General features: G+C 37.1%; 1 protein-coding gene across 2 annotated transcripts in view; it reads right to left on the reverse strand.

Moving 5' to 3' along the window:
* cog5 (component of oligomeric golgi complex 5) overlaps window positions 1–24,635 on the reverse strand; it is a 129,943-nt gene that overhangs the window by 34,447 nt on the left and 70,861 nt on the right. For both annotated transcript variants that reach the window (XM_043713659.1, XM_043713660.1), the window contains 5 exons: window positions 18,189–18,354; window positions 17,893–18,002; window positions 15,606–15,683; window positions 10,640–10,721; window positions 2,632–2,836 (listed from right to left, as the gene is read on the reverse strand). In XM_043713659.1, the coding sequence (XP_043569594.1) occupies window positions 2,632–2,836; window positions 10,640–10,721; window positions 15,606–15,683; window positions 17,893–18,002; window positions 18,189–18,354 (641 nt within the window). The remainder of the gene's footprint in view (window positions 1–2,631; window positions 2,837–10,639; window positions 10,722–15,605; window positions 15,684–17,892; window positions 18,003–18,188; window positions 18,355–24,635) is intronic.

Below are 24,635 nucleotides of genomic sequence, written 5' to 3' on the forward strand. Positions count from 1 at the left end.
TTTGTGCATTTACTGGAAAGGATAAGGCAGGACTTCCAGCGATGGGGAGACCTTCCAATTTCCTGGCTGGGTAGAATAGCCCTAATTAAAATGAATGTCCTGCCCTGTCTCCTATACTCTATGAGAATGCTTCCGGTGATGCTGCCGAGGCTGGCACTACGTAAATTATATGGCTGTTGGATTCCTTTACCTGGAATCATAGACAGGGCCTCATTAAACTGAAGAAGCTACAGCTTCCACAGGCAAGGGGAGGATTGGATTTCCCAGATTTTAGGAAATATCAGTTAAGTTCCCTATTAAGTTACTTAGCTGATTGAAGTTCCCTATTAAGTTACATAGCCGATTGGGTCTTGTCTGACCTGCAATCAATCTGGCTGGACATCGAGGCTTCTCAAGCAAAATGCCCACTTATTAACCTTTTATTTTCAGACAAGAGGAAAATCATTACGGATCAATGTAAAAACCCTATAATACTAAACACAATTAAAGCTTGGAATATAATGTGGCAAAATGAGGGCAACTCACATAAAACATTCCCCTATGCTCCGATAGCGGGAGCATGGGGATTTCAACCGGGGCTTACAGATGTCACTTTCAAACTCTGGAGATCCAGGGGTATCTCATGTTTAGGGGATCTGTTTAAAGAAGGGATCCTGATGTCTTTTGAACAGCTGCGTCAGAAATTTGGATTACCTAATGGAGACCTCTTTTGATACTTCCAAATTCAAGACTACATACAGAAGAAGACTACATTATTAGATAGTCTTTATAAATCAGATAGAGAACGTAGAGTGCTATGGCCAATGGGGGTATCTTCCGTCAGCACTATTTATCATTTATTACATGAAGTATCAGGAGATATGGACAATCTGCTTAAAACATGGGATCAGGATTTGGGACTGGAAATCTCTATAGAAACATGGAATGACATTTGGGAAAACGCCAGAAGGATCACCATCTGCAACAGAACTCAAGCCAGTCAGTTGAAGATACTTCATAGGGCCCATATAGCACTGGACCGATTGGCAAAATTTAAGGCAGGAGCATCTCCAATGTGTCCCAAATGTAAAATAGAGGTGGGCACTCTTGTACATTGCTTAAGGACCTGTCATAAGATTCGTAGATATTGGACTAAAGTAGCAAGTGCTCTGACAGAAATATTAGGAACGGAAATTAGAGTGGACCCTGTATCTCTCTTTTTGGGCTTTTCGAACTTACCTTCCCTGGATATGCACGGGAAGAGATTATTTTCTATTCTCTCTTTCTGTGCAAGGAAAATTATTTTGGTAAACTGGGTGGCTGAGGGGCCCCCTTGGACTTTCGAATTGGCACAGATTAATGATGGAATGTATTCCCCTCGACTTCCTTACAAATATGGTGCACCAAAGACTGCATTATTCCCCTAACATAAAATATGGCAGCTCTTCTTGAATTATATAAATACAGATATTTTGGCCATCCTAACAAGGGCTTTTATTTAATTGAGATGGTGAACCTGGCCAGTCCAGGGCACCTTGGGAAAGGAATCCCACATGAATACGGGTTTTGTTATGATTTGATGTTAATACATTCTGAGCATGTATCTCACTACCCAATTTCTGTGTTATCCGTCGTTTTTTTTTTCTCTTCTTTAAATAATGTAAGAGACTTAATTATACACTCTGGTTAGTTGTAGGTTAGATTAGTAGTTAGTTGAGTTTTGTTTTTATCTCTCGGTATCTTTTTTTTGTTTGATAAATTTTGGTTATTATTTATTTAAGATTTAATTGTATATCAATGTTTATACTTGGGTTTTTTTATTTGTAAACTTGTAAAAATATGTTAAATTTTCAATAAAAATATGTATAAAAAAAGACATATTCTGGTTCCTTTCTCAGCTTAACTGAAAAGTTTAAGTCTGAATATATTTTTAAGTAAGACACATTGGGCTAGATTTTGCCAGGCTTGTAGAGACTGATTGGAAGGCAGGTTTATAAACTGGAGAGGGATAGCATTTTAATAGCAGAGAAGATGGAGACAGCCAAATGTGTCACATCTCATCAATTAAGAGTCTCTTCCTGTCAATGTCGGCATTTTTCTTGATTCTGGCCTCAACACAGTGCAGTACCAGCAGTGACCACTACTTTTGATAGCACTTGCTGAGTCATCAGTGGCCCTCCAAATATCCAATAGTTTTTTTTGGAGGGGGGGAGCGGGGACTCCCTTCATTTAATAGAATGGGACCCCTGACAGCAGCTAATTAACCCGATTACAGCTGGGTGGTGGGGCTCCAAAGGATCAAAGTGGGACTACTGCATGTTTTCTGGCATGTTTATGGGGACCCTACTTTGCATTTGACAGTTATGTTGACATACTGAAACACTGTAAGCTACTTCTTTGGTGTGCTATCAAGCAGAGAAAGATAGCTCTCTGCATAAGATGACGTTAGGAAAGCGAAATTTGGTTAAACAGGTACATTTTAAGAAATGTAGGAAGTTAAAGATTTTGAAGAAGGAATTCCAGATCTTAGAGCCCAGGCAACCAAAACCACGGTTCTCTGTGATGGATTGATGTAAACTGTGACCAAGAAAAAGGCCAGAATGGGAGCAGCATCATGTGTCATGCATACATGATGAATTAAAATAACCTTACTCATAGTCTTGCTTCTTCAACATAAATAGGTCTTGTGTGTCTTCCTCTGCTGCTGGTAGTTCAGGGGGTGAGTCTGAATTTCCACCAGTTGTTATACTGTTCTGTATACTTTGGCTATACTGTTGCAACCGTTTCCACAGATCATTATATAATCGCAACAATTTTGGATATTCTCCTTCAAATGCTTGCTTCAGGAATGTGGATGCTGGGGAAAAAAAAAAGAGGTTTGTCTCTTTCAAGTTGCATAATGCTAACACATTTTCACTCCTGGGTAAGGCCTACTCTACCACATTTTCATTCCCTTTTTGTTGCTACTTGTTTTCATTATTCTGTGAGAAGGAAAGGAAGACCACATTTACAGCAGCACTCTTTCTGAATGTGATTGATTCTTAAAGACTTCAAAGTGGAGTTTCCTCTACGACCAAATGAACACAGAAATCATGGGAATTAAAATAATTTCAAGAAATTAAGAAATAGCAGGGATAAGACATTGATCCCGGAGTCTGCCCCAACATTCAATAAGATCACGGTTGATCTGTCCAGGCCTCAACTTCACTTTTGTGCCAGCTTTTTATAACCCTCAAGACGTCGATATTTCAAAAATCTATGTACCTCCTATTGAAATACTTTCAAATGATCTCTAGGATAGATAATTCCAGACATTCATGACCTTTAGAGAAGAAATTCTTTCACATTTGTTTTAAATGAATGTTCCCTTATTCTGTAACTGTGTTTCCTGCTTTGACATTCCCCAATTAGGAAAACATCTTCTCAACATCTACCCTGTCAAGCCCCCCCAGAATCATGTATGTTTTGATAAGATCACTGTCCATTCTTTGATAATCTGAAGAATAAAGTTCTAACCTGTTTTGCCGCTCTTGATTAGTTAATCCATACATCTCAGGCATCGGCTCAATGAATCTCTATTGAACTGCATCCAATACCTGTATTTTTTTTTATATACTGGGACCAAACCTGTACAGAATACTTCAAGTATGGCCTCATCAACACCCTGTACAGTTGTAACAAGACTTCTCCATTTTGAAACTCCAACACCCTGGCAATAAAGGCCAAAATTTCATTTGCCTTCTTAATTACTTGCTGCACAGCATGCTAAATTGTGTTGTATGCACAAGAATATATCCTATGTGCTACACATTTCTTTTTACTTTTTACACTTCTCTCTCCATTTAAATAATAGTTTACCTTTTGATCCTTTCCACCAAAGTTCATGACCTCACACTTTCCTACATTAAACTCCATCTGCCAAATTTTTGCTCTCTCATGCAACTAGTATATATGCCCTTGCAGATTCCTTATGTCCTCATCACAATATGCCACCCACCGATTATTTTAATTTCAGCAATTATGGTTGTTACACTCTTCCACTCCTCCAAGTCATTAATACAGATAGTAAACAATTAAGGTCCTTGGACTGATCTGTATCACTGCACTGCTTATGACTTCCCAACCTAAAACAGGGCCATTAATCATGACTATTTGTCTTCTGGGTGTTAAACAAGCCTCAATCCACACTAATGTGAGCTTCTTACTACCTTTTTGATCTCACCTTATTGAACAACTTCTGGAAATCCAAGTACATCAATATCTACCAGTTCTCGTTTATCAACTCTCAAAGTTATATCCTCAAAGAACTCATGCAAATTTGTCAAACATTAATTGTGTTTCACAAAACCATGATGATTCTGTTCACTTCCATTAAACTTTTCCAAATGTCTTGCTTTTTTTTCTTAAGAACGACTCTAGGAATTGCCCAATGACAAATGTTAGGCTATCAGGGCTATAGTTTCCTGATTTCTACCTCTCCTCCTCCTTGACTTGGAGGGGTCATATCAGTGGTTTTCCAATCTGATAAATGCCTCAACCTAGTGAGTTCTGGAACATTTCAACTAATGCCTCCACTATCTTTGCAGCCTTTAAAATTGTTGAATGCAGGCCATCAGGTCCTGGCAACATGTCTGCCTTCAGTCCCATTAGTTTGTTAAATATTTTGTCCTTCATGATAAAGACTGTTACAAGATATTTCCTGTCATTAGTATCTTTATTCCACAATCAAATAACTTCCCATAATTGTATTACAACTTGAGTTTTCATAGCATAATATTAGCATGGTGACACCAACACATAATTCTATTTTGATGATACTCATTAATATGTCCGTATTTTAATGCTTGGCAGAAGTTTAAAGTCAAGCCTTGGTACCTTGGAAGTACTTGGTCTGGGTCCCCCAAATTTACAATATTGTATCACCTCCTATGGTGAACAAAGCAGCACTATTGTCTAAGCATCAGCTGGTTACTCCACTTGACTCCACAAAAGATGCAGTTTAAATGGCTTCCATGAATGTCAGTATTACAAACTGCATTTAAAATGTCTGTTTTCCTTTCAAATAATGGTTTACAACTACAACATTCACTACATGGCATATAATGTAGTGTGTAGCTTGACATAACTCGAGCTGTAGATGGTGTCAGTCAATAACATGTACTTTAAACATCCAGGAATTTAAAAAAATCCTTCATCCACAATACTCCCAAAAGTAACATTTTGAGTTTAAATACACTCATCTTTTAATTTTAGTGGCGAAAGTGAGGACTGCAGATGCTGGAGATCAGAGTCAAGATTAGAGTGGTGCTGGTAAAGCACAGCAGGTCAGGCAGCATCCGAGGAGCAGGAAAATCGATGTTTCAGGCAAAAACCTTTCATCAGGAATGGCTTTTGCCCGAAACGTCGATTTTAATTTTAGTGGGCTAGCTTAATTTTATATTGCGATTGCCTCATTTTATTAAATTACAATACTAATAGATGGTGATTGAATGGAGGAGTATTTCTCTAAATGAATACATCTATGTACAAACATTTAGTAATATGCTCCCTACTTTAAGAATTTCAGTGTTACACACACTTTACTGAATCTAGACAAATTTGAAATGTGAATGAGGAATAAATATCTTCATGCACAAATTTATCTTTTATTCACATATTTGAGAATGCATTTCTTTAAAATCTTCCAAGTGGAACTATTTTCCTGAAATCGGTGAATAACCACAAAACTTCAAGTCATTAACTTCGGTAAAATTTCTCTCTCTTTCAAAGTCAGTCTCATTACAATTCAAATTATTCAAACTTCACCAACTGGATCTCATAGGTGGTATTTCAATATTGATTTATGCGCATGTCTGTTGGACACCCAAAATGATTGTGCAAGATGCCAGTAAAGCTAAAGAAAATAAATAAGTAAAATGAATTGGAAAAGCTCTATCGAGATTTTCAAATTTCTCTGCTAAGCTTCCAACCTTATTCTTTACCAGGATTATTTTTTAGAATAATACTAAGCAAACCCAGAATCTGAAACGTTAACTCTGCTTTCTCTCCACAGATGTGTCAGACTTGCTAAGTTTTTCCAGCAATTTTTAGTTTTTTTTAAAATGAACTGTTAATTAATATTGAAATAACTATGCCACATAAGTACAAATGTACTTGTACACATGTATATACGTAAAATTGTGAAGCAAGCAAATCTTTCATTCTTTGATTTCATTTGAAGCGTTATAAATTTTGGAGTTTAAGTTAAATAGCTTGCTTGTATCTACATTACTTAGGCCTATTGGTAGAAAATTCCCAAATCATTCCAGTTGTATGTTCCCGATTAAAGTATGATCAATTTATTAATGATTTCCTTCTATTTCTTGAAAGATAAAAGGATATAATAGCATTTCAAAAAGACAACATCAACAGACTAAAGAGGGTTCGTAATAAACATAATAACTATCATTAGAGAAAAAGTACCATGGAAATTAATAGGCTAAATATCCTTTGGACCTGATGGGTTGCACCCCAAGATTTTCAAGGAATTAGCTGCAGAGATAGTGGATGTATTAATAGTAATGTTTAGATTCCCTACAGTGCAGAAACAGGCACTTCGGCTCAACTAGTCCACACCGACCCTCCAAAAAGTAACCCACCCAGACCCATTTCTCTCTGACTAATGCACCTAGCACTATGGGCAATTTAGCATAGCCAATTCACCTAACCTGCACATCGTTGGACTGTGGGAGGAAACCGGAACACCCGGAGGAAACCGACGCAGATACGGAGAGAATGTGCAAACTCCACACATACAGTCGCCCGAGGCTGGAAACAAACCTGTGACCCTGGTGCTGTGAGGCAGCAGCGCTAACCACTGACCAACCATATCACCCCATAATCTTCCAAGAATGCAGGAAAAGTCCAAGAGGATTGGAAAAATGCCAGTGTAAACACCCTTATTCAAAAAGGGAAGGAAACAAAAGTACCAAAAAGCCAGTTAGCTTAACATCAGTTATTGAGAAAATACTGTGAGCAGTTTTTGTCCTCTTATTGAAGGAAAGATATGCTGTTATTGCAGGCAGTCCAGAAAAGGTTCACTATATCAGGCACAAAATAATTTTCTTATTCGGTAGGTTGGAACTGTACTCACTGAGGTTTGAAGAATGAAAGGAGAACCTATTGAAATAAAGATTTTTAGGGAGTTTGACAGGGTGGATGCAGAGCGATTGTTTCTCCTTTTGGGAGATTCTAGGAAGAGAAGGCATAATCTCAGAACAAGAAATTGACTGCTGCATTGATACAGATGAGAAAAATATTTTTCTCTCAGGGCTTGGCAAATTGGGGGATGTTTTACCACAGAGAGCTGTTGAGGCTGGGTTGATAAGTATATTCTACACTATTAAGGAAAATTCCTTCTGGCTGATACTCTAGTAGTTCAAGTAAATACTTAGGACGACAAATTTTCAAGAAAAATTTAGAGGTTTCCTAATATCCCTTCCTCAATGTGTGACAAAAATAATGTTAACAATAAGAAATAACCAGTCAATCATCTATTTGCTTTTTTTTGTGCAAAATAGCTATTATGTCAGTCTATGAAAGAAGTAAATATTTATTTGATGTGTATCAGTTTAAGACACTGCTGACAGTGGTGTTAAAATGATATACAAATGGAAAAATTATTATATACATAAACACAAGATTTTTCTTTATGAATGACTTTCTCTTGATCCTTCGCAAGATAGTTTGCTGTGCTTAGCAATTATCTCTGTATCATTCACAAACAACAAACAGCAGGTTAAAAAAAAGCCTTGAACATGGGGAGGTTTTTTGGCTTACTTCTGCATCTTATGATCTTATATTATACAATGTCAAACAATCAAGATTTCTAAATATAATCTAAAATCTGGCATTCTCAAATTTATCCTGATGAGTGCAAGAAAATACACTTCAGCAACGTGTACTTCTTTTCATCAGTATTCAAAAGTACACCTCTTCAGAAGCCTTAAAGAATATTTCCTCGAGCTTTCTCCATCTAACCCACAATTCGGAATACACATTAAAAGCAACTAACTAGATTCACTGATCCATGTATATGAAGCAAAATGGCAATGGTGATCTATAAATTTCTGGAAATTACATCCAGTTGCATCACTTAAATTTGAGTTGACTATCAAAGAGACAGAGCTTCTTTTTGGGCGATTTTGACTATGATAAGAGATTTGAGCCTTTATATTCAAAGCATCTCATTATTCCTGTTAAGTGTACCACTTTCATCGTGAATGTATTAATTTAAATTATTTTTATTAATGAACTATAATACAATAAATTTATCTTCATACCACTCGCAATATTGAGCAGGTTATGATACAATGTACAATAAGAAAATGTAATGTCTCACTGCTGCACCGCAGATGAAGAACCAGACAATCTGAAAATTCCAGCAAAGTTTACAAAATTGTATAATATTTAAATACTTTATTCAACATTATTTTTGACTATTATCATCTGGGAAATTTAACATTACATGATCTTTATGAAGAATGAACTATTCCCCCAGTCAATTCCCAGGCTGCTGTGAAGCTGGATGTGCATGGCATTTGAAACATTTTAAATCAAGTAGAATTGATACTGGATGTTTCTTTCAACATAAAAGACAGCAGTATTCCATTCTCCCACAAAAAAATGATTAGTTGCAACAATATAAGCAGTTTTCAGAATATCTATTACAGGATTTAGAAACCTTTGAATTCTGGTGATGGCATGAACCAAAATTTAGTTGATGAACAAAACGCACTACAATGCGTTATGAAGGCGTGGGTGTAATATACCTTTATGAGAGTAAAAACTAGCAGTGACAGCACCAAGTGTTCGCAATAAGACACAATGTAACATGTGCTCCAACTATTGGGGTAACTGGTTGCCTGGGAATGACAAATTAGGCCAATCAGTTTAAATTACAACCGAAAAAATACCAAATTCCAATCAAGTTTGAACTGAGTATATTGGCAATTTTAAAAGCCAATGACACAATCTGATGCTTTGGGGTAGAAGACTGGGGAAAATTGAACAGTTAGGGGGAGAACTGCCACCAGACCAACATACGTAGACTGCTAGTCAGAACTCTCTGAGAGGTACTTGTCCAGAGGAGGAGTTTGCATAGAGAAAAACCTCAACACTGACCTGGGAGCAAATCTACCGATGAAGATAAAGAGATTCGACTGCTGGCTGGTTTTAAAATGTGAATTTTTCTGTAAATCTTAATTAGGAGTTTCATCAGACTAGTATTATAGAAAGGAAGGTAAAATATAAGTTAGAGGAAGGAATTGTAAATAGTTGTGAGTTAATTATTCTCTGTTATACTTTAAGAAATAAAGTTGTTAATTTTTACTTTAGATAGATCTTGGCCACTTGAAGTTTTATAGATTATTGGAAGGGATAAATCTTTTCTGTGTTGCTGGTTTTAAATTAAGCAAGTGGGTTTACCCCGTGTCATAACAAATGAGACAGATTATGTTGGAGATGTGAACATGAATGTGAATAAATTATGTATTTTACTATGGCCAGGCGCAAGAGGATGTTAAAATCGGACAAGTCCACAATAGTATAGAATTAAGCATCTTCAATAGTGGACATGGAAGAGATTTGAATATGAATTTATCACTGACTGGAAATAGTTAGTGTGAAGTAATTGTTAATAAGCATAAACAAGGACTGGGACAATTCCACTTTATATGCTAATATGCCAAGTAAGTCACGATTACTAATGAGCCTAAATTCTGAACATTTTACAAATATAACCTTTCTATAATAAGCCAAAGTTTATTTTGAAATTTTGCTCAATCCTATAGTGAAACTCATTGAGCAGAATATGAAAGAAGGGATTGATTATGACATTATAATTTAATATCAAGGGAATGGCTACCACATACAAAATGTATAAAAACAACCAATGCAAACTGAGAAGGCAGAATTCAAGGGTGAGTCCAAAATTAGTAATGTGACGAAATAATAGAAATTCTCTATCCCAAGAAATATTTAATACATGGAACAACTGCTTAGTGAAAGCAATTCATGTTGTACGGATTAACTCCACTTAAATAGAACTTTCTGGGTGGGAGTAAAATCGAGAGGTCAAGTGAATATATAAGATAAGTACTTACTCAAATAAAAAAATTAAGTAACATCTTAAAAATCATTACTAGAGAACTGAAAGAGAATACTTAGTTTATGTACGTAAATTTGTTAGCCTGAAGGAATGCAGAACATTCCCACAGAAAATTGAAACAAATTCAGAACAAGCCCAAAAGCAAATAATTTTTTTCACCATATTGCTTAATAGACATAAATGGCTTTTTCTATGTTCCATACTTTCTACTGTATTCAGGAAGATACAGTCCAACTTTTGTGTCTCAAATATATTGAAGAAAGTGACTGCCCATATTTGGTGCACGGCTTTCCTTCCTCATTTTTATACAGATACAAGAAATAACCAACATTGAGTAAAATATTCAATTAATTTGATTCCTTAGAATTTCTAATTGATTCTGGTATGGCACATGTGGTGCAGTGGTAGTGTCCTTCCCTCTGGATTCAAGCCCCACCTCCTCCAGAAATATGCAACAATGCCTCTGAACAGGTTGATTCAGAAAACATCTATAAAATCAATATAGGTACTTACAATTTGTAGCCTGTTGGAATTTCAGAGTCAAGATTTGTGTGACAGAGTTCCAGAAAGTATACAATATGTCTGCTTGATTGTCCTAAAGAAAATAAATACTAATCATTAGTATTGGTATCCATTGCCTGTGACTTGCAAAAGTAAATTCACAATGTCATTTTCCCAAATGGCTACTATTTTAAAAAAAAATCGCTCAAGCAAATTAGACAGGTATCGGTATTTTCCTTCCTATCTTATTTGTCCCTGTAACACTGAGATATTGTGGTAAGTGATGGCATTGCAGCTACCAGTACTCATAACTAGAAGCAGAAGACAGCCATTTGGCTGTATATACCTGCTCTGGAATTCAATACAACAATGATTGATTGGTGTATTCCAAATTCCATATTCCCGTCTACTCCTATATACCTTTCATTCCATTGCCTAACAAAAACTGATCATCCTTTGCCTTAAAAATATTTGATGATGCTGGTTCCAGCACCTTATGAGGCAGAATGTTCCAAAGACACACAATCCTCTGAAAGAAAATTCTCCATAGTGATCCAAAAATGGCAACCACTAATTTTATAACAGTGCCACTTCAGTCCCTCGATTGAGAGCAGCCCTTTGGTCCTCTGGGACGTTACTAATCTTTGAATAGTGTCTCTTAGTCATGGACTGAAAGAAGAGTGGTTAGCACTGCTGCCTCACAGCGCCAGACACCCGGGTTCAATTCCCGCCTCAGGCGACTGGCTGTGTGGAGTTTGCACATTCTCCCCGTGTCTGCGTGGGTTTCCTCTTGGTGCTCCGGTTTCCTCCCACAGTCCAAAGATGTGCAGGTCAGGTGAATTGGCCATGCTAAATTGCCCGTAGTGTTAGGTAAGGGGTAGATGTGTAGCGGTATGTGTAGGGGTATGGGTGGGTTGCGCTTCGGCGGGTCGGTGTAGACTTGTTGGGCCGAAGGGCCTGTTTCCACACTGTAAGTAATCTAATCTAATCTAATCTAATCACTTCCAAATCTACCTTGGCAAGACCTTTCAGGTTCCTCGACATCTTAATCAAGTCACCATTGAAGAGTTCCAGTGAAGAGAAGTGCAATCTGCTCAACCATTCCTTAGACAATCTGTTCATTCCAGGTATCAATCTAGTAAGCTTCCCTTGAACCAGTTCCAACACATTTACATCCTTTGTCAGAGCCAATAGCCTTTGCAATATCCAATGTCTTGGTATCATGTGGAGTGAATCGAATTGGCTGAGGCCTGGCATGTGGATACTGCTAATAAGACAGGGCTTGGAAAGAGGATGGACTAGTGGTATTATTGCTACACTGTTAATACTAAGACCCAGATAACATTTTGGGTGGCACAATGACACAGTGGTTGGTACTGCTGCCTCACAGCGCCGGGACGCAGGTTCAATTCCAGCCTTGGGTGACTGGGTGGAGTTTGCACCTTCTCCAATATTTGTGTGGGTTTCTTCTGGGTACTCCAGTTCTTCTCCAGTGCAGAAGAGGTAGATTGGCCATATTAATGGCCCCCCAGTTTGCAGGCAAGGTGGGTTAACTATAGTTAATGTGGGGTTACAGGATAGCATAGGATACTCTTCAGAGGGTTGGTGCAGATTTGATGGGCCGAATGGCTTCTATCTGCACTGTAGGGATTCTATGAACTTCTATGACATACCCAAGGTTGGTGATATTGATATCAGGTTGTTGCTCAACTAGTCTGCAAGATAGCTCGTCCAGTTTTGACACTAGCCCCAGATGTTAGTAAGGAGGACATCATAGGCTCAACCTTCCACCCTTCACCTTAAATTTATGTCCCCTTGTAACACTCTGTTGTACCCGGGGAAAAAGTTTCTGACTGTCTACTCTATCTATTCCTCTGATCATCTTATAAACCTCTATCAAGTCACCCCTCATCCTTCGCCGTTCCAATGAGAAAAGGCCTAGCACTCTCAACCTATCCTCGTACGACCTATTCTCCATTCCAGGCAACATCCTGGTAAATCTTCTCTGCACCCTCTCCAAAGCTTCCACATCCTTCCCTAAAGTGAGGCGACCAGAACTGCACACAGTACTCCAAATGTGGCCTAACCAAAGTCCTGTACAATTGCAACATCAACTTCACGACTCTTGAATTCAATCCCTCTGCTAATGAACGCTAATACACCATAGGCCTTCTTACAAGCTCTATCCACCTGAGTGGCAACTTTCAAAGACCTATGAACATAGACCCCAAGATCCCTCTGTTCCTCCACCTCACTAAGAACCCTACCGTTAACCCTGTATTCCGCATTCTTATTTGTCTTTCCAAAATGGACAACCTCACACTTGGCAGGGTTGAACTCCATCTGCCACTCCTCAGCCCAGCTCTGCATCATATCCAAAGCTGTACCATAATTATGTCAGCACATATCAATAGTTATTGTGTTGCATCAATGATTTTCAAAAAAAACTCAGTCATGCTGCTTCTAATCTTAAGAATTAAAAATAACAAAGAAACTTTGATCTATTTCAAAGAGTCATAGAAAGGTACAGCATGGAAACAGACCCTTCAGACCAACCCGTCCATGCCGACCAGATATCCCAATCCAATCTAGTCCCACCTGCCAAAACCCGGCCTATATCCCTCCACACCCTTCCTATTCATATACCCATCCAAATGCCTCTTAAATGTTGCAATTGTACCAGCCTCCACCACATCCTCTGGCAGCTCATTCCATACACGTACCACCCTCTGCGTGAAAACGTTGCCCCTTAGGTCTCTTTTATATCTTCCCCCTCTCACCCTAAACCTATGCCCTCTCGTTCTGGACTCCCCGACTCCAGGGAAAAGATTTTGTCTATTCACCCTATCCATGCCCCTCATAATTTTGTAATATCACATAATTTCAAATGTCAGTGTTCTTACATTTCCTCCTACATTTATAAGTCATTATTCCTTGCAAATGTTTGCTTACTGCTTGCGTATTCAAACCAACTTGGATTTTGAACTGCTAAGACCTATTTTCTACAGGCTTCCCAGGATAACTAGCAAAAATAACATGAGTTGTAAATTTGAAAAACAAACCAATTTCACTATAGTAAACACAGACCCTGTAAATTCTTCAGTTAAATGGACAATAGCTAAGTATTTCAAATCCAAACAGTTACTACAAATAAATACGTCAAGAGGTGAAAGGACTGGCTTAGTGTGTTTGTTGATTGTAGTTATCAGAATATATTTAGGACTAACTGGAAATTCCACAGGAAAAGATAAAATAAACTGACTGAGGAAGAAAAGGAATAAATTTACAGAAATTAGCTATAGATGTACAGCTCAGTATTAGATAGTGACTCTTATAACTGGTGCTCAATAAAACAAGAAAAATAATATGATTACATACTTATAGATTTTAAAATCTTACTAAAGGTAAATATTTAAATGTTTATTCATTGTTTAATAAATTTGTTGAAACATGAAGTTTTAAGTGATGATGTGCTGTTTTCAAAGATCTCAAGTACTTAAGAGCAACTATAAAGTTGTTACTTATTTTTCACATATTACCAGAAATTTAACTATATCTTATGACAAGGATAAATACTCTCAGTGAGATATACAAAGTTAAGATGCATCCTTGAAAATGATTGAGAGGGCAAAAATAATCTGGAATAATGATCAAAAGAAACAAGATCGATAGCCAACCACATACTTTCACAAAAATCAATGTTCTGATCAACTTCAATAGACAATAGGTGCAGGAGTAGGCCATTATGCCCTTTGAGCCTGCACCACCATTCATTATGATCATGGCTGATCATCCTCAATCAGTATCCTGTTCCTGCCTTATCTCCATAACCCTTGATTCCACTATCCTTGAGAGCTCTATCCAACTCTTTCTTAAATGAATCCAGAGACTGGGCCTCCACTGCCCACTCGGGCAGAGCATTCCACACAGCCACCACTCTCTGGGTGAAGAAGCTTCTCCTCATCTCTGTCCTAAATGGCCTACCCCGTACTTTTAAGCTGTGTCCTCTGTTTCGGCACTCACCCCGCAGCGGAAACATGTTGCCTGCCGCCAGAGTGTCCAATCCTTTGATCATCTTATATGTCTCAACCAGATCCCCTCTCAGTCTTCTAAACTCAAGGGTACACATACCTGCTGTACCTGCATGCTTGCCTTCATTGACTGGTGTACAAGAACACCCAGATCTCTTTGATCTCTTCAGAGTATATGCTATTTTAAGACCAATTTAATAAATACATAAAATCATTATTCAGTCTTATTATTCTGTGATATTTTCAGTCTTCTGGACTATTACATGTGTTGCCTGTTATAATGGTTTCATTCTCTTAAAAAGCAATATATGATATTTGATTAAGTTGACCTTTTTTGTGGAATGAGACGGGACTCTTAGACAACTATGTGGCAACAGCATCAAAAACCAGATACTAATCTGCTCAGCTAATTTGTCTTTCAGCATTTCTCGGTTGAAAGTATGAAGATAATCATACAGAATAATCTTTGTCTTTGCTTCTATGATTATAATATAATCAAGGTTTACAATATTAATAAGGTTGTCATGGAACAGCAGTCATATTCCAACTCCTAGGCCATAAGACCTGGGTTGAAGTCCAACCTGCTCCAGAGGTGGGTCAGAACTGATGGACATGATGTGGACATGCCGGTGTTGTACTGGGGTGTACAAACTTTAAAATCACACAACACCAGGTTATAGTCCAACAGGTTTATTTGGAAGCACTCGCTTTCAGAGCGCTGCTCCTTCATCAGGTGGTTGTCTGATAGATGGAAAGTGTCTAATATTACTGAAAAACTAATGGTGCAAGAAAATAAACTCAAAAAATCTATAATATTTTGTGAACATGTAGTTTGGTAGTTTGTGAAGTCTTGTGTCTGAGCTGAAAGTATATCTTTATAAAATCATCTATGTACACCCTCCCTTTAAATATCCTCAATACCAACACTTAGAAACTCATTGTGTTACCTTAGTTATTTCATCAATAAAGCAGATGTGTGTCACTGGGTCTCTTTTCTTTGTTAAAACTTTCTGCAAATGCTGCACCTAAAATAAAGGAATCATCAATTTAAGACTGAAAATACAGATATTGGATAAATATCAGACTACATATATTTTGTCCTTAAAATAGCTTAAATAACACTGAAAGTAATCTGCTGTTACCCTACAAAGAATAAACCATTGTTTCTTGGAAAACCCTGTGATACAATTTGTCAGGTATTTTCTTCTACTACATAGTATTTTCTGGAAGATTCCATAATTAGTTTCCTGAATGAAGCAGCAGTGAAATTATGAGTAACATCAACACGACCTAAAACAGGAAACTAAAAGCACCTGCAATCCACACCAGTTCACAAAAAGAAACGAATAATATATTTAATACTATATTTACTGTATTTTATTTCAAAGTAAATACTGTGCCCTGTGTATTTTGAATAAATTATATTGCCTATTAAGGTGCGAACAGACATGAGAACTTCTTGAAACAAATAAGGCAACAATCTTAGTCAAAAACAAATGGAACATAAGAACCCACAACTTGCTTAACATACAACAATCGGTCTACCACTATTCATAGACTCACTTAGCCATCTGGTTAGATCATTTGTAGTGAAAGAAACTTAAACCAAAATCTGTTGCCAAGCACAGACAACTGATTTGAACACTGTCAGCTGTTAAACTGGAAAAGTAAAAACTGTCTGTGTATTTGATGCTGAATGAGGATAAGCATATTGCAGACTGATGCTTGATTTCAGGAAATGTTCAAAGTTTAACCAAAAATTGCGAGGACAAGGTTAGCATGTGAGCTGCCAGAGGAAGTGATGGAGGCTAGTACAAGTACAACATTTAAAAGGCATCTGGATGGGTATATGAATAGGAAGGGTTTATAGGGATGGGGCAAAAGGTTGGCAAATGGGACTAGATATATCTAGGACATCAGGTCGGCATGGACGAGTTGGACCGAAAGGTCTGTTTCTGTGCTGTACATCTCGATGACTCTAAGATGGTTAGCATATGGAAAACATGCAAGATGTCTCAAACTATGCCACCTTTCAAGGAAAACAAATTTGGTCAATGTCACTTTAAGGAAGCAGGGCTGCAAACATTGCCTGTCCATGTTCAATTCCCTTTTGTGTCCCGAAAAGGAGGCGAGTGCCAAAATTCCCCAAAACTTTCTACATAGAAGGAAACTGAGTATCAATATTCTAAGTCTAAAATTGTTTCAGCTTAATATTACTTACTGGAAAAAAACTGTTTGCATGAATACTTCAAGCCAGTATCGAGTAGATGTGACTTAAAAATTATCAATAACAATTGTCTTCTCTGCATCTTGATTTTGCTGTCAATTGTGTGAAAACGTTTTTTGTATTCAATGTGAATTTCAATGTTAAAATGCAGTGCACTGAAGTGATCACAGTGCAAAGTTGAAGACAAAGATCTTAAAAGAAAAATAATTGTACAAGTGTATCTTACAGTATCACAAATCACATTACAGAAAATTGCTTTTGAGCAACTGCAGTCAATTTGCTCCATAATCTCAATCAGAGCTCCATAAACAACAAGAAGAAAAATGTTCACTAAATAATATCAAGTTCAGTTCTGCTATATTTGGGAATATATTCACCAGAGTGCACAAGACTTCAATGCAAGTATTTGTCAAAAGATGGCACCTCTGAAGTGGAACTCGAAACCATAATCTTCTGATTGAACCACAGCTAACACTGAAACATAAGTTGAGCTTAGTTGTTTAAGTTCTAACCTATGACATTAGATTCTGAAATGAGGGTACAGAATACTGAACCATTCAAAACATAGCAATGCTCAAAATTTCAAAGGAACTAAAGAAATGAATAACTTTGCAGACTGCAGCCACAAATACAAATTTCAAGAAATCAGGAAACTCTGAAGCAAATTATTTCCTGCAAACCTGAAGATCACAAAATAGAATGTTAACTCTTTGGTAGTAGGTATAAAGCTGCTACACAACATCTAGCCTTTTCTGGTAATCAGATAATTTCTGCCAATTCCAAGAGAAAACAGTGCAGGCACACCCCAGGTCAAGGTCATATTTATACAAAAATATTATATGACCTACCTGGTGCTAATTTCTTAAAGATAAAGCACCTCATATGATTTTAGCAAAGGACTTACTAATCCCTACCAATGTGGAAATTCAACAGCGGAGGAATTCATTGTTAACTGAAACTACATAATTTCCAGTTACATCAACAAAAAACCCCCATCAGAACCTTACTTGCCCACATGCAGCACAAATTTGATCCATTAGTTTCTCCATATTCGTCCAAAGAGCAGCACGGAATGCTGGCGTGTTGCCTGGAGTCGGCATTGTGGCTCTTCCTGGTCCTGTAAATTTTGAAAACAAAGTAAATTGATGCAAAATTACAAGGAATGAGAAGGTAACAATGATTAGAATTTTGGATGCATTTACGGCAGTATATAAACAGTGTATTTGTGTTTTCAAAATTTTATAATCTTGAAAACTGTATTTCTATTACTGTAATATAATTTTTGTACAAGACTGAGACTTGCCTCTTGAGGTGGCTTGAATAGGTTGAGTTAACATTTTTATATCCAAAGCATTACTGACATTATCTTCCAGAGATACCCGATACCCATCGACTACACTGTTGATTGTTTCCTTTAAGGTTCCAAGATTGTAGAAAACTTGAAGTGCTGTTCCTACCTGTGTAGGATTCTTATAAAAATAAAATAACATGTTGTTAACAACACTTAAGATTAAGCTGCTAGATCTATTCCTACTTAACTGTATGAAACAAAATACACAAGTTACATTAGTATTTCTGACAAAAAGATGAGTCCCAAACTATTCCAGCCCCATTGATTTAAAGACTGATCATGATGTATACATATTTCCTTCACTCTCCATAGCAATCTTTCTACCAAATCAGTCAATTCCATTCTGATCATATCCCATCTCTACTTCTCCCCTCTTGTTTATCTGATTATGATTAATGTCTTCGAAAAGCTGGGTTACATTCTGAAAATTCAATCAGAGTAAGGAGCACTCAAACATCTGTCGGTAATCCAGTAACTTTCCTATTCAACCATCAACCAAAATATGAACATAATCACAATACTCCAAGGAACTTTCTCAGGCCTTACATTTCAGGCAAGCTCAGATATTGATATTGTTGAGGCCGAAGATCGACAATGATCACACTGAATGGAGAAGCAGGATCAAAGGGTTTAAGGTCTTTTCCTGCTCCTATTTATCCTGTTTCCATGACACATGTAATGTAAAATCATGCAAATTTCAAAGTTTAAAGAACTCAAGGCAAGAATAATTCATTTGAAATAGCATTTGCAAGATTAAACGAAATTAAGATTGATCCAGTTTACTATCTACTAACTTGATAGTCACATAATAAAGTACTACACTTGTTGACTTATTAATCTATACCAATTTCTTTACAACAGAACCAGACATAAGGCAAAGAAAAACATTAGGTGACGGAAAACTTTGGGACCATTACTTCAAAATCATGATTTCCTTCCAACAAGCCAAACCTACCACTTGTCACGATGTCTCAAATTAATCAATATACTACATTCAGAAATAAATCTACGTAATTTATATTTTAATTAATCAATGAGCAACTTCAACTGCCTCAAAACAGAGTAGGAAATGATTGTGTTAAGGGCAGAGGTGATGAGGATTTCTTAAAGAATATTTAAGAAAATTTTATTGGTCAGTTCTTTCTTTCCCAAGGAGGATTCATTGTCCAAGGTAATGAAATGGGTCAGATGGAGAATATCACAGTTGAGAAGCATCTTGGGAATAAATGATCATTATACTGTAAATCTTAAATTAGATATGGAGTTAGATTATACAATGATGCAGAAACAGAGGCAGTATCTCACACTTAGCTTTAAAAGGAGTAGAAAAAATGTAAAGATGCAATTATTAAAAATTAACTTATGAAAAAAGTTTAAAAGTTTTAGTGTCTAAAACATATGCATTTGTGAGTAGTGCTATACAATCACTGATATTGACTTCAACAGACATAATATGCCCTGGTTTTACATCTTAGAAATGGCAATCCCAACAAGGCATCATTCTTGCAATAATACACAGGTAATTAGAATCAATTAACCATTAACCTAAGCTATCACAGAAAACTTTATTAATCTTCCAAAAAAGTGAAAAGGTCCGTTCAAACTATTTCCTGGAACTCACCATGTGAGTTTTTAAGTGTTTAACATACACAGTTTGGTTTTCTGAATCATGGGTTAGAATTTTCCTAGACAATAAATGAGGTGGGCATTGGTGAGAAAGTTGAGAAGAATTGCATGAAACCAGCATTGAGAAGATTCTTGATGCCACAGCAAAATGTACCATTTTCCAAACAAGTTTTAAACATTGAGATGATACGCTCATTAATAAACAGCCAGCCACCAATTTACATATATTAACTTGCAATAATACATTATTATTAGATCACGTTGTCTCCTTGCAATTTCATATTCCCCATTCACTAGATAGAAACTAGAAGGCAACAATTCCTGCCATCAATCAGAGCAGTTACCTGGCAAGTCCAGCTCACTGCTTGCTTCTCCAGCACTCTTATCATGGATACCAGTCATCAACCTCTCAAGGCACACCCCTATCTATAGAAGTTGTCATCACATCCTCATGGTATATTTTCAACTCCATTTGCAAGTTGGTGGCTTGCTTTAATGCTGCACTTTGGACCCATACTGGCGCCTTCTATTGCAATGCCTCTGCAACACTTTGTACACAGGGAAAGACTCTTATCTCATGGACTGGACCAAGCCACATTTCAGGAATCCTTGTTAGCTCTCTTGGCACCTGCTTAGATCCTTGCAGCATCCCTGCCTTGTCTTTTTGCAAAGGTTTACAGGCTCACAGTACTTTTATCTTGCCTTGTCATTTAGCACAGACACAAAGACAGGAAGCTTGTCATATTTGTCAGCAATGATCAGTCAAGGGGATGGACACGTATGAACTCAATCTCAACTGGACCAGTTTGCAGTGTATGCTGCAAACACAATGTATGTGCATCAACTGAATAGCTATGTCTCAAACTCTTCCATCAAAAGAGATACCCTTCAGTTGAGGTAATTGCACAATAAGTCACATAGCGTATATTAGAAATCCAGGGGTTTGAACACAGTCAGTCAGTCAGTCACTTCATGCAGGTGGTCAATAATCTGCAGTCCAGGTTTTGGGTCAGTGTCAGTCCAATGGTTCCCGAACAACCAGTCTGGGAAGTCAGTCAAGGTGATGCACAGAGATCAGTCAGGGGTCTGGTCTGTCATTGGGGGTCTGTCCACTAAAAGACAAAGGGGAGTTATCATATTAGAAATGAGTGCTGTGGGAGGAAAGCTGGGGAGATTGGAGCAAGACGGAGTGTTTACTTCTGTGAGGGAGGGAGCTCACTACAGCTTGGGCTAAAGGTGCCTAATGAGCATTAAATCCTGTATTTGAATCTTAAGTATTAACCAAGTATATGAATCCAAATCTTGCCCCAAAATACTCTTACCCATGTCATACAGCATCAGGAATAAAATCATTAATGGCTATGATATACAAGCAGTGTATTGCAGCATGAAAATATTCACCGTAATTGACAAGAGTAGCAAGCACCTTCCAGGTTCCCATAGCTTTTAATTCTACCTGTAGTAAGTAGGAGGATATGATGAGCGTGGTACCATAGGAACTTGATGTAAAGGTAATGAGGTGACTTTGGGAAGATAATGAAACTCACCAAAGTTGACACTCAGCTGATTTCTGATAAAATTAAGCCCTTGGTCTTTTACTCATATTATTCATCCTGCAACCAGTAGCAATACTGGTCTGTAAATATTCAAATTTTTCAATCCATTCACTTTAACAAGTTATAATGAAAATTCAAACTGTTAAAAATGGGATTGTTCCAAATAATTCAAAATGATTGTTATAACATGTTCATTGCCTTACATAAACAAGTTTCTGACACTCACATTTCACAAGTACTAAGTGACCAAATTTGTTAATTGCTACTCTAAGTAATAATACTGAGCATCAAAAGATCCGAATATAACATTTAAGTAAACAGTGACAGAGTTCTCAACCATGTTACCAATTAAAGACATGCTGCATCTGGCACTGAAGACAAATGAGATATGGCAGGAGATGGAGACATGTTGATCACTGGAATTACTCAACATCTGTTGTCTGTACACTACAGGAACATGTATTGTGATTGTCTGAGGATCAACATGGTCTTGGCAGTTAAATTAAGTTAAATTATACATCACATAGATATGATATTAATCAACTACTGCTGCTACAAACAAAGACCGAGCTAGAAAGACTCACCAGTCTTAAGATGCGTTTATTAGCAACTTGCAAGTTCGTAACAGTGTGGTTTCTATTCACCAATAGTATTATTTTGTATGTTTGTTTCTTTGCCAAATTTGCTTTCTTTTCCCCTAAAAGCAGTGGGGTGCAATGTCACTGTTAATATCATTTTATTCTTTACTATCATATCCAAACTGCATGTGATTATATGTGAACCTAGCTACTAAGAGTCAGGAAGACTATTAATCTAACTACAAGTACTGTGGCAGTACAAGAGAAAGAGAATTAATGTTTTGAGTCCAACATGACACTTCTTCTGAACTGAAACCTAATCATCTATCTTGGTTTAAAGGAAATTAATAAAGCATAAGAACAGACAAACTTGCAATTCTATTGCTTTGGAACAAGCTAAAGGTAAATTATCCTTCCTTATACTTCTCAACTTGCTTTCCTTAGATGACACCATCCTTCACCAAAGGCCTGGTTCCATTTTCATCTATTACATCATAGCCTGAATATTACTTGCAATGGTTCCTCTTTCCCTCCTACACTATTAACTCTGGTATATCCCAAGGGTCTACATTTGGTCCTGTCATTTCTTATCTACATGTTGTTCCTCAGTGATATCATGTGAAATGCAGACTTAGTTTTCACATATAAGCTGACATCCCAGGTCTACCTCATTATTAAATTCATTTCCCTATTGTGGCCAATTATTTCAGGGAAGACAGTCATCTCTGTAAAATTTAACACTCTAAACATTTAACAAAGAGTGCTCTGAGTAATTAGATTGTAACATTCTGACTTGTGATAGAGGTGAGGGTTTTTTTAAATTCATTCATGGGGTGGATGTTGCTGGCAACACATTTCTGGCCCATTCTAAATTCGCCAGGGAGTGGCTAAGAATCAGTTGCATTTCCAAAATTTTGGGTCACATCTAGGCCAGACCAGGTAACATTGACAGATCTTTCCTAAAGGACATCAGTGAACCAGATGTTTTTTTAATAACAATCATTTGCATTAAATCCTGTATTTGAATTCTAGTCATTAACCAAACATTTGGAATCCAAATCCTGTCCCCAAGTACTCTTACCCACCTGAAGCAATATCAGGAATAAATATCACTAATGACTGTGATATTCAAGCAGTGCATTGCACCATGGAAAGATTCACCATAGTTGACAAAAGTAGCAAGCACCTTCCAGGTTCCCATAGCTTTTAATTCTACCTGTAGCAAGTAGGAGGATATGATGAATGTGGTACCATTGGAGCTTGGTGTATAGGTAATGAGGTGACTTTGGGAAGATAATGAAACTTACCAAAGTTGACACTTAGCTGATTTTTGACAAATTAAACCATTGATGTTTTAGTCATATTTTTAGGAGTTCCATAATTGCTCTAAGCCAGATTTCTCAATTTTTCATTTCTGGATTCAAAAATACGTCTCCAAAGCATTAGCTTGACGTCTTGGATTGCTAGTTCAGTGACATTTACCACTACGTCACTGCCAACTTCTGCAGGACAGCTTAAGGGTGATAGAAGAACAAGTCAAAAGAATATAGATACAAGCAGAGAATTGTCAGATGAATACTTGAAGAAAGAGGCTGAGTAGACTTCGTGCTAGGAGTGACAATTTTTAGTTTCCTACAGGGATGGAGTCAACAGCAGATGCATGGCACTGTGCTGCTAGAACAACTCAGGAAAAAGTTTAGAAATCAGTAAGTAGTTCATCGTTAAAAGTCAGGATTCAGAAGTAGTAGAACTATGGAGTTGAAAAAGTGTGCAAATGTACACTTGATTTGGGGAGGTCACAAACTAATTAGAAGAATCGTGTAGGCAGCCTAGAGAATGGGGAATAACAAGCTACAAACAGCATTTACTTCATACAACTGAACAAGATTGAAGCTCAAGGAAAGCAGAGAAAGATTGACAGTGAAGCAAACTCTTGGTAAAAACTGGAGGATGCTGGCAATAATTAACGGCGTGTAGTTATCTGAGTCAAGAGGAACCCAAGATTGGACGATACCAAAACAAAAACAGGAACAGTAATTAAGGTCATCCAAAAAAAGTGAAGAATCGCAATCCCTTCTGAAGATTAATAATTTTTGATGATCCTTTATGTTACTAACTTCTGGGGGTTTGTCCAAGAGTGAAATTGTGTTATGATACTAGACCAGGCTGTCAAAGTTATGCTACAATCCTGGGGAAGATCGCCAAATTATATTATAATTTGGTAAGGGACCAGAAATCTTTATTTTTAAAGCAGACAAAAGGAGGCATTTAGAAGAGTTACGAAGAGAATAAAGCCACAACCCTCCACAAATTTGAGCAAACAATACTCTACAAGTTTAGATTCTACAGTATACATAAAACGTACTTAAACACTCAGAATTAACATGTGACAAACACTGTAATCAAACATCTTATATTGCATATCAAACTGCAAACGTACTCAAGACAGATCACGCAGATTCCTTAGAGGTTAATGAAATGATGGGTCATCAAATTTTATTAAGCTTTTCAAAGAATTATGTTCTGTACTTCTGTTTATTTGACCTTGAAACCCGTCTCAACAGTCATTCCAACTTTAAAAGCCTCAATGACTTGGTATGCTTTCCTCGATTGGTCAGAGTATTGAGTACAGGAGTTGG

Source organism: Chiloscyllium plagiosum, chromosome 23, assembly GCF_004010195.1.
Source record: "Chiloscyllium plagiosum isolate BGI_BamShark_2017 chromosome 23, ASM401019v2, whole genome shotgun sequence".
Lineage (NCBI taxonomy): Eukaryota > Metazoa > Chordata > Chondrichthyes > Orectolobiformes > Hemiscylliidae > Chiloscyllium > Chiloscyllium plagiosum.